Source organism: Puntigrus tetrazona, chromosome 25 (genome assembly GCF_018831695.1).
Source record: "Puntigrus tetrazona isolate hp1 chromosome 25, ASM1883169v1, whole genome shotgun sequence".
NCBI lineage: Eukaryota > Metazoa > Chordata > Actinopteri > Cypriniformes > Cyprinidae > Puntigrus > Puntigrus tetrazona.
In genome coordinates this window covers 4,523,087-4,533,715 of record NC_056723.1, presented here as the reverse complement: position 1 = coordinate 4,533,715, position 10,629 = coordinate 4,523,087, and the positions used below count along the sequence as shown (strand labels likewise).

General features: G+C 33.6%; 1 protein-coding gene across 1 annotated transcript in view; it reads left to right on the top strand.

Moving 5' to 3' along the window:
- Positions 1-10,080, top strand: part of sergef (secretion regulating guanine nucleotide exchange factor) — a 12,508-nt gene extending 2,428 nt beyond the window's left edge. The window contains exons 7-11 of the mRNA XM_043228341.1: positions 1-50; positions 121-279; positions 356-507; positions 5,571-5,607; positions 9,709-10,080. The exon at positions 1-50 is cut by the window's left edge and continues 13 nt beyond it. Coding sequence (XP_043084276.1) covers positions 1-50; positions 121-279; positions 356-507; positions 5,571-5,607; positions 9,709-9,893 — 583 coding nt within the window. The 3' untranslated portion in view covers positions 9,894-10,080. The remainder of the gene's footprint in view (positions 51-120; positions 280-355; positions 508-5,570; positions 5,608-9,708) is intronic.
- The last annotated feature ends 549 nt before the right edge of the window (positions 10,081-10,629 follow it).

The following is a 10,629-nucleotide window of genomic DNA, read 5'->3' as shown; positions in this document are numbered from 1 at the left end:
GACCCCACGGAAGGTAGTTGCAGGCTCCTCCCACTGCATTTGTTTGACAGGTGAGAGAACTTTCAGATTACACTGATACCTGATTGGTGGGGATAGAGACAATATCCCATATTTCTACAGTCAAAGGCGACGTGTTCCTCTGGGGAAGCAATAAGCATGGTCAGCTGGCCAGCGAGAGCCCCTTCCTGCCACTTCCTGTGGCTCTGGATCGATCTCTGCTGCAGGGCGAGAGGGCGACAGACGTTCACAGCGGCTGGACGCATCTTGTCGCAAGAACCGGTGAGACTCACTGCACACTTTGTCACGCAAAGCTTTTTTCTTGTGATACGGTTAACGGTATGTCGTCTATTCACAGAGAGTGGGCGGGTCTTTACGTGGGGCAGAGCAAATTACGGACAGCTAGGACAGACCAATCAGAGTAGAGAAAGAGACTGCGATGTTTCAACAAGCGCTGGCCAAAGTATAAGCCACCCCGTTGAGGTTAAAGCTTTATTCGGAGCAACACAGGTATGTGTTTTGTATGTACACAAACACATTAATATTTAAGAAATAAAAATAATTATCACATAAATATGGAAGCCAATTTCAGCTACATAAGAAAAAAATAACTCTTTAAATGAAATGGTTAAAATTAATATAGACAGTCAAAATTATTACAGCTGAAACTGAATAGGAAAAAAAGTACAAATTCTGATTAATTCTGTTTAATAAAATCTGATTAACAAATTCTTAATTTTTTGACAAAAAATGTTGACAGTCATAATTGGATAAAAAGTTAAAATTATAAAATTAAAAAATCTAAATGATTTAAATTAATTATGACTTATACTACAAACGTCAAAATTATTCTTTAATTATGACGTAGTTATGAGAAATAAATTGAAATTATGAAATTAAAAATTTGACAAAAAAAATCTAAATTAAGGAATAAAAAGCATAAAAATGTTGACAGTCAATAATAAGATAAAAAATAATAATTGTGAATTAAAAATCCTAATTAAGAGGTAAATTGGCATACAATTCAGGTAATGTATGGACGCAAGCATTATTACAATGGTTTTAAATGCATCTTATCCAATCAGAATTTAGAACACAACTTTCCAAGCCAAAAAAAAAGTATTGCTAAGATGACATAAGAACTCATTAGTATAATGTGAGTATGCAGTGTGCATAGTCTTCCAGCAGGGGGCGAACACACTCTGTACAATCCCACAATGCTTTTCTCATCCTGCCCAGAGACACGGCTCTGATTTAAATTGAAGGTCATCTCTTACCTTAGAGAATGCAGCATCTGTGGGCATACGTATTGAAGAGAATGACTCAACGACACACTGTTTTATGCTCAGGTTTTACGCGTTTGGTGCGTCACTAAACCTTCAAATTAAAGGACAGCCTTCAGATATTGTGAAAAATAAAAAAAGAGACGTTTGCCATTTACGTCTTTTGCAGAGAGGGAAAGCTTGTCCAGACATCTTCATGGCTTGCGAGACATAGTTCTGTTTGTCAGATCTCCTTGCGTGACTTTGTTTTGTGCTTTCACCTGGTCGATGGACCTCATGTCATATTTAATCCTCGAAAGTTGCTTATGCTACAATGTCCTGCCGCTGGCGAGCCGTCCGTGCGGCGTATGTTGATGACAGGAAACGAGGACGTACAGGGGACGGTATCCTCTATAACACCTCAAAAGGGAGGGAGAAAGTGTAGTAACGTCCGGAGACACTTTGGCCTTCTGTGACAGGCGGAATATAAAGTTTTAGAGCTAAATTGCGCTCGACAGAGACTTAGACCGAGGCTTAAGGGAAAAGTTGTTTATCGTCGATTCACCCTCATGTCGATCCAAAGCCACGTGACTTTCAATCTTCTGTGAAACACAAGAGGAGTCGTCTGATAGCTTTGTGTGAGAAATGCAGTGATTTAAAAACAATTAATAATAAACTAATTCAAATTAATAACTGAACACTATTATTCATTGGAATCAAAATAAAGTATAATACAAAAAAATTCTAAATATTTGCTGAATAATAGTAATTACCACACAAATATGAAAGTCTGTTTCCACCACATAAGAAAAAAACATGATTTGGTAAATCATAATTATGAAATCATATATTATTCATACTATTTTATGTCATAGTAATGACATAAAAAGTCAGAATTTTAAGATAAAATTCTAAATTATTTAATTACAAATGAGAAATTAGATTAAAATTTTAAGATGAAAGGCAAAATGGCAAGTGATATATATTAATGACATAAAAAGTCAGAAAAAAAGTTTATTTTATGTGATTAAAAATGTGAAATTATGAGATGAAAATTATGACCATAAATAAAATCTATTCTAATAAAATTGTTCTTTAAAAGTCGAAATTTTAAGAAAAAAGTGACAATTGACATAGCAAGTCATAATTACGAGATATCATAATTATGACAAAGATCAAATTTAATGTGATTTTAACTTTTGTGTCATACTTCTGACTTTACCTCATAATTTCGACCTCATGATTATGACTGTCATCATTCTGATCAGAAATATTTTTTAATGCAAATTACTAAATTAAACAAAAAATTACAAAATTGCTAAAAATTCTAGCTGAAATAAAAATAACTTAACTTAAAATTTACTTAATAATATATAACAAAATTCTATAACAAACATTAAAAATAAGAATGAAAATTATGAACTGTGTAACTAATAATATGTATAAAAATCCTACGAAAGCACACATGGCTGGTTTTGGGTTGGCTCTGTGAACAAACGAGGTTGAGTGACGGATTGTAAATTGCTGCTTCACTTACGAACTCGTAAGTGCCGAAGGAGAGCTAGGCTAGCTATTATTACTTCAAATCAATAATGCTTTATATTTTAGTGTAATAGTGCATAAGGGCAACATTTATGGTGTTTTACGTTGCTTTTGTGTCCTTTTGTAATCTTAAAAGCATCAGTCTCGCTAACACTTAAAACCACAGATTATACTAGTAAGTACTCCAAAGCCATTGTTGAAACTCAGTCCCCTCCCCCAGAGGCATATTGGCCAATCACGGGGGAGCAGGCGTCTTCACTGGCTCCAGACCGTGAGATTTCCTATCAGCAGATCAGACACAATACTGTGGGGCCGAAAAAAGACTGAAGTCCTTCCAGGATCCAGAGATGAACTCCCAGTAAAGGGCGCTCTGACTTCTTAAAATGAGTTCGTTCACACATGGAGGTGCAGCCGACAGCCTGTTTCACACTTCCACCCGAGCGCTGGAGTCTAGCTGTCTGTGTCTGAGCTCCCACAGTGCAATGCTGTACCTGAGGCATGTTTGGTGCTGGGACATTCATCCCGCGCTTCATTATCAGAGGCAGATGGGAACCACTGCATCTCAATAAACAGCTGTCGGCACTGACTTGGGTGTCAGAGTTCTATATTTGTCAGGATTTTATTTTTATATCTAGATTAATTATAAAAACATATTTGTTTAATTGTTTATTATCAATAATTATATGAACATTATTTGTAATAAAGAATACACACACACACTCACACGTGTGTGTATATGTGTATATATATATATATATATATATATATATATATATATATATATATATATATATATATATATATATATATAATTTCTTATTTTATTATTTATATTTCAAAAGTATTTAAATATTTTAAATTTAAAAAAAGATTTTAATATTATATGAATAAAATGAATAATCCATAATATATATATATATATATATATATATATATATATATATATATATATATATATATATATATATAATATAATGAGTTTGCATACGTGTGTCTGTGTAAAATATATAATATATAATCTATATATTAATTCCTGAATTATTTGCCTGTGTTCTATTTTTAGCTGATAACAAATATATAAACATTGTTTTCGACTTCCTGATAGTCAAAAGCCTGGCTAAGCAAGACTAGTATTTAGTCTACACATTCAGCTTCCCCCGTCACTGATCTGACAGCAATCCTTAACGTTCAGACAGTCGCTGTCCTCTGTCCAGTGCTGTTTTGACTGGCTGTGGCGTGGGGTCAGCTGGGGACGGACGGGTGGATGTGACGAGGAGAGAAACAGACTACATCAGGACAGATCATTCAGTGACAGGAGACTCCTGCTTTTGTTTGTATCACTTTTACTATCACTGTGTACAGATCCGTACTAAATCACTCCTTTAACGGTCCACAGTTCTGTTTGATTGCATTGAATTTCATTCATTCTACCTTTAAACGACCGTTACATCAACAGCTTGTAATATTTCCATCTCTAGCTTAACACTATACGATCTTCTCACACAAATATGTGTTGACTAAACGATATTAACGTTATTAGTCTTGATTTAATGTAACGAATAAACAAATAAATAAAGTCAAATATTTTGAATATATCTTGAATATAGTGTTTTCATATATAAATAAGTTGTAATTATGACGATGAAATCAGGAACAAAAAATCAAGTCAAAAAATTACAAGATACACAATCAAAATAATCCTAAACAAATTAAAATCGCGACAATTATGGCTAAGAGGAAATTCTATGTGATGAATGGAATTATATATGATTATAAATTATTATAAATAAATAATAATATTTTAGCATTTATTCTACAATTTAAAAAAAATTCATTATCATTAACTGTTTGTCAATATAAAGTAATAATAAAATTATAATGCTCAATTTGAGGAAATGCTCTGTGGAATTAATAAATCTATTAAATCTATACTAAAACTATTAAATATTGTGGATTATTTTAAAGAAATAAATGAATTAAAATATTATGAAATTAATTAAAATTGCCCCTAAATGATTTAAAGTGAATCATTGCAAATTAATAAATCATTTATTTACATAATCATTTGAGCATATTACTGTATCCTCATGCTTACAGCTGATTGGACAGTAGCATATAAACATTAAAATCCAGCTGCATCCAGCTTTGTCTCCTCCAGAGTAAACTCAAAGATAGAGCAAAGGCAGAAAGGCATCTTTAGTTTTTGGTTTATAAATATTTGGTCCTGAAACAAGAGAAGTTTCAGGCTGCCTTTTCCCATAATGCACTGGTATAATTTGCGCTAATTCGAGCGTGTCCGTGTGGACGGCATCCTCCCAGCTCCGGCAGAGAGCATTAGCGATGTGTTTTTGTCCACTAGCAGCCCATTTCCTCCGCATAACGAGCTCTGATCACCAAACATTAATAAACCGAGCAGAGACGCCCGGTCACCCACTCACATCCTCACGGGTCGTCATGGTAACGGACATATGACTCCAGCATCGGGGGCGCTTGTGTGTTTGTGCTATTTTTGAGTGCAGGAAGCTTCTCTGCATGGCTGGATGTGTAAATCACCCCTCAGTCAGTCCTCGTACCCGCTTCCCAGCAGTTAATGTTCGATTCAGGCATCCCGGCTCCTGTTACAGGCGTGGAGAGAGAGAGAGTGTGTGTGTCTGTGTGTGTGTGTCAGGGTCAGACTGAGGTCTGTCAGGGATTATTGCTTTTGAAATGTCAGCAGAGCACATAATAGGTGTTTTCTCACAAATTTCTCTGTTTTTTTTTTTTTTTCAGATTGCGTGTGGATCTGAACACAACCTGGCTGTTGTGGGTGAGTAAAATGAGGCTGGGCGTTTGTTTCATTGGAAATCAAATATATGGTGGTCCCAAAAGTGTTTGGATATATTTTATTTTATATCATTTAATTTTAACGACAAAAATTGTAGTTAGCAATGTAATCCATTACTTTACGCTAATATTTTTATAAATAAATAATTTAAGCTAATATGATCGGAATACTTTTAGATTACTTTTGAGCTGTCTCGTTTTTCCACATAGATTTAAATTGGATCATTATGCATTTTGCATATTGATGTAAAAATACAAGATATGTAAGAAAATATACTCCCTTTGTTTTTATCAACACCATGAAGTTTGTTAAACACTGTATTACATCAAGGTTTCCCAAACTGGGTTTATGAAGAAACTGAAGGGAAAACTAATAGAGTATTAATTCGAAACAATATTTAATTGGGTAGCTCTGTATTTATATATACAATTAAAAATAAACAAATAAATAAATTAAAAAAATAATATATATATTTTTTTTTTTTTTTTTTTTTTTTTCTTGCATTATATATTAATAAATATTATTTGATTTGATTTTATAAATCATACAAGCATGCATGATTTTTATTTTTTTTTTAACAGATCACTCTATGATCATTTTATGAATGTTTTCGGTATCTAGTCTCCATGGCAACACCTGTGGTCTTCATGTATCTAGTTTCCCGTAACAGTCACTGGAAAGAAATCTGTCAAGGCCTTTGTCACGCACTCTTTGAAATGAATACTGGAAGTCTGTATCTGCCGCCCATCACAAATCCAAATGTCAATAAAAAAGGACAGTGGTTTTCTGCGAGCAACATCAGGTGAATTTCACAGAGTTCACTAAAAATGTAGTATGCGATGGATTACTAAATAAATATTTCCATGGCAATCAAGCATACTGTCCCCCAAATGTTCTTTAGGAAGATATTTTGAAGAAAGTTTGTAACCAGGCTGTTTTGGGTCACCATTGACTTCCATGTTTCCATTAAAGTCAATGGTGACCCAAAACAGCCTGGTAATGTATATAATTGTATTATTTCATATAAATATTTTATAAATCAATTAAGCATCCATATTTCACTTAATAGTGCTTAATTGTCATGGAAATATAATTTATTTACCTTTTAATTTGGGGATGAAATATGACCCAGGCATGTTCTTTCCATGTTTCCTGACACCCAGCTGCTTCTCTCTTGTACAGAGGTTTTATACCCATATACTGTTGCCATGGCAATAATTCTACAGTATCTTTAGGTGTAAAGTAGCTTATTATGGGATGTGACTGCTCTGACATTGAGCCTGAGAGAGAAAAAGACAGGATTAAAGTAAGTAAGCCAGCGTTTTGAGATTTCACTAAGCCTGATGGCCAGAATTAACACTGAGCCCAGCTCTGCCTTGTGTACTGTAGAGAGTTGAACGTCTGGATTTCAGTAATAGGACAGTTTCAGTTCCACGTCTTCAGCTTTAGGACAGATGAGTATCTGTTGCTGGAGTAATTAAGCCGTTGGCTTCACGCTGTGATCTTTACTGCTATCATAGAAGGGTGCTGGGAATTAGTCCTTGTGTTTTTGTGTAAGGGCATCAGAGGGAAATGAGCCATCGCTGCGAAAGAATGTGAACTTATTGATGTGGAAACTATTTCTATTACTTTCAATCTTTTAATTCCCCAGCAACTCGGGGGGGAAAAAAATGGTTATATCCTTGACGAACTGCAGTTCATGTAGTTTGTTTGTGAGCTTTAAAACTGTCTTCCTGCCATCTCTGCCTTTTTATTGTGTCATATTTCATCCCACAATCAAAAGAAAATAAGAAATTATATTTTGCAAGAAAACATCCCCAGCTGTAACTGTAACCAAATCGCTGACCCTAACTATATAGCAAGTACAATTATGCATATATATATTAGGAATAATGCTATTTTTATAGCAATAGTAAAAGTGTGTATATATGACTACAGTGTGTGTGTGTGTGTATATATTATGAATACAGTATTACAGTATACATGCACATACACACACGCACACAAAAGCGTATATAAATATATATATATATATATATATTTATTTATGCTTTTCTAATATAAAATTTTATTTAAATTAAGCAGTATTAGTTTAGGTTTTGCTAATTAAAAAATAATTGTGTCCATTGTGTGATTTCTATATTATATTAAAGTTAAATTTATAATTTCTAAATTGTAAAATTTCAAAAATGTGTAAACAAACTTACTATAAACAAACAAACTTTAAGTACTGGTTTACTTACTGTAAAACAAATTGCCCTTAGAGGACATAAACATTTTTAAAAAGACATTTATTTTTCTATGACTCCAAATCAACACCACTGGCTCTCCAGATCAATAATGCAACTGACAGCAATATTCAGATACGAAATTACCTTAAAAAGACATATTTGTGACTATTAAAGAAGTATTGGTTTCTTGGGGAATCTTTTGTTCCTTTGTGTGATGAGACAGAATCATGACGTCTCATGGCACAACGGAGCAAAGGAATAACATCCCAGCGTGCCTCGGGAATCACACAGCGTTCTAAGCACGCATACGACACAGTGGTGACTGTGTTTACACGTCTCTTTAAAGCTTCAGCGATGTCTTTTTTCATTATTCTCTTGTCTAGATTAGTATTCCGTTCTATATGTTTCTATGGTCCGTAAGTGTGTTGCCATGGGAACAGTTTTGCTGTGCATCATTGACCGAACACTCGCTCATGTTTTGTGAATATCACGTTATCCACAAGGACAGTGATTCCAAACAAGACGTTTTTGTCCTTTTTATGTTTACTATGTCATTTTTGCGCACAATAGGCCTACTTTTCGGGAGACATTTTTTGGGATGTAATTAATGATTTTGCATAATCATAGATCACTTACAGACAGGAAAACAATGGATTGATAAGGAAGCATGTGTTGAAGTGAGCGGAGTGAATAGGGGAATGTAGGCGACAAAACCAGCTACCCTTGAGAAAGCATACTCGCTCCTGGTTGCCGTGGCGACGGGACCTGTTATGTAACCATGTTGCCGTGGCACGTGCTTCCATGGCGATGCAGGCTTGACCACACCCACCAGCTGGACGTGTGTCGAGGTGTTGGAGTCCAAGACGTCTCTGTCAGCCACATTTACAGCAGTCAGTTTTAATGTCCCTGAGACATTTTGTTTCATTATTGATTTCGTAGATGCTTTTAGCGATGATGACTATTTCAATATGTATGTTTGCTGAGACTTGAACCCTTGACTTTGGGGTCGCAAGCGCCATTCACCATCAGTTCAGGAAATAATGCCTAAAGAGTCTGGTTGTCTTGGCTATTTTCAAACCATTTAAAATAAATAAACGTTAAAACATGTTTGTATGTGTAATTTAAAATGTTATGTATATTATGAAATAATGTTTTTCCATTTTATAACTGATTTAATAATACAATGAATGAACATACATTTTAAAATAAACTTAGATATAATTTTTTTTTCTTACTATCTATCTGTACTCTAAATTATATATATATATATATATATATATATATATATATATATATATATATATATATATATATATATATATATATATATAAACACAGTGTGTGTGTATGTGTGTAATTTATTTTGAATAATTTGATTTTGTCCAAAAAAATTTATAATAAATTACATTATAACATTAATATCTTGTATAATTAATTATTATTTTGGAATAATTAATATTTTAGGTTTTATATATTATGTATTTTATGATAAGAAAATTAATTTAATTTAAATAAACGTATACTTTTATCATTTAATAATTTGTAAAAATAAAACATAAAAATATATTTTGTCTTTTTTATTTAATAAATTATATATTATAATAATTATGCTTTTAATGTTGTTGTTTTACTTTGTGAAAATGTATTTAATGATTTTATTTAAATAAATTACATTTAAATTATCTATCTGTCTATCTGCCTGTATGCCTGCCTGCCAGTTGTCTAAATTACGAGGACTTTTTATTTTTTTATTAAAACAAATTACAGAATGTATAATTTAATCACATGTGTCTTTTGTTGTGAATCAAGTGGTAACATTTGTCATGGAACATATTTGACTGTTTCTCTACAGGAGGTCGGATAGTCTCCTGGGGCTGGAATGAACACGGAATGTGTGGAGATGGTTCCCTCTGTGACATCACACAACCACAGCCAATCCCCCGTCTCAGAGACGCTACGGCTCTTCTAATTGGCTGTGGATCAGGACATTCATTGGCACTATGCAGTTTGAAGAGCAACGAGGATTCAGCAACATGAACAGGTTTGAGCATTTGGCTCTCAGACTGTGACAAAGACTGTTTGCTTACGTTACGGTTTTAATGAATTATTCATAAAAAGCCTTTAAAAGGCAGATTTTAGATCAAAGTCTTAAAGATGCTAAATACTACCCACATTACGCTTATGAAATCAGAAGTGCCCAAAATAAAATAATGGTCTATTTGCAGCTTTGTGCAAATTGAGATTTATTTTATATTCAAATTTATACGGTTAACGTTTAGTTGATATATTGGTCAGTAAGCCACAGTAGAAATAAAAATTCTCACTTTGAGTTGTTGTGAACCTGTAAGACTTTTTTTCTCTCAGTGCATTCACTGATAAATTTGGTAAGTACTGAATTCAATTCAGTGAGAACAGACAAATTCAATCAGATACTCATTCTCTGGATGAGTTTATCAATTCACTGCTAAAATGGTAATTGATGCTTCCTTTGTTGTGATTGACGGTCAATGATTATATCTTCTGACCTTTGACCTCAGATTGACAGAGAATACCCTTAAATAACCATCAATGTGGAGCCATTAACTGAAACAGATTTACATCTTTACAGTTTAAGAATGACCTGTCTTAAAGCACTCAATCTCCCAGAATGCCCTGTGATTGTGCAATGATTTCATCCCAGAGTGATAATCTACTAAAGAAGGGGCAGGGGGAGGTTTTAAAAGCGATTTTACACTATTATTGACAACAGCATCTGTATTTTCACGGTTCTAAT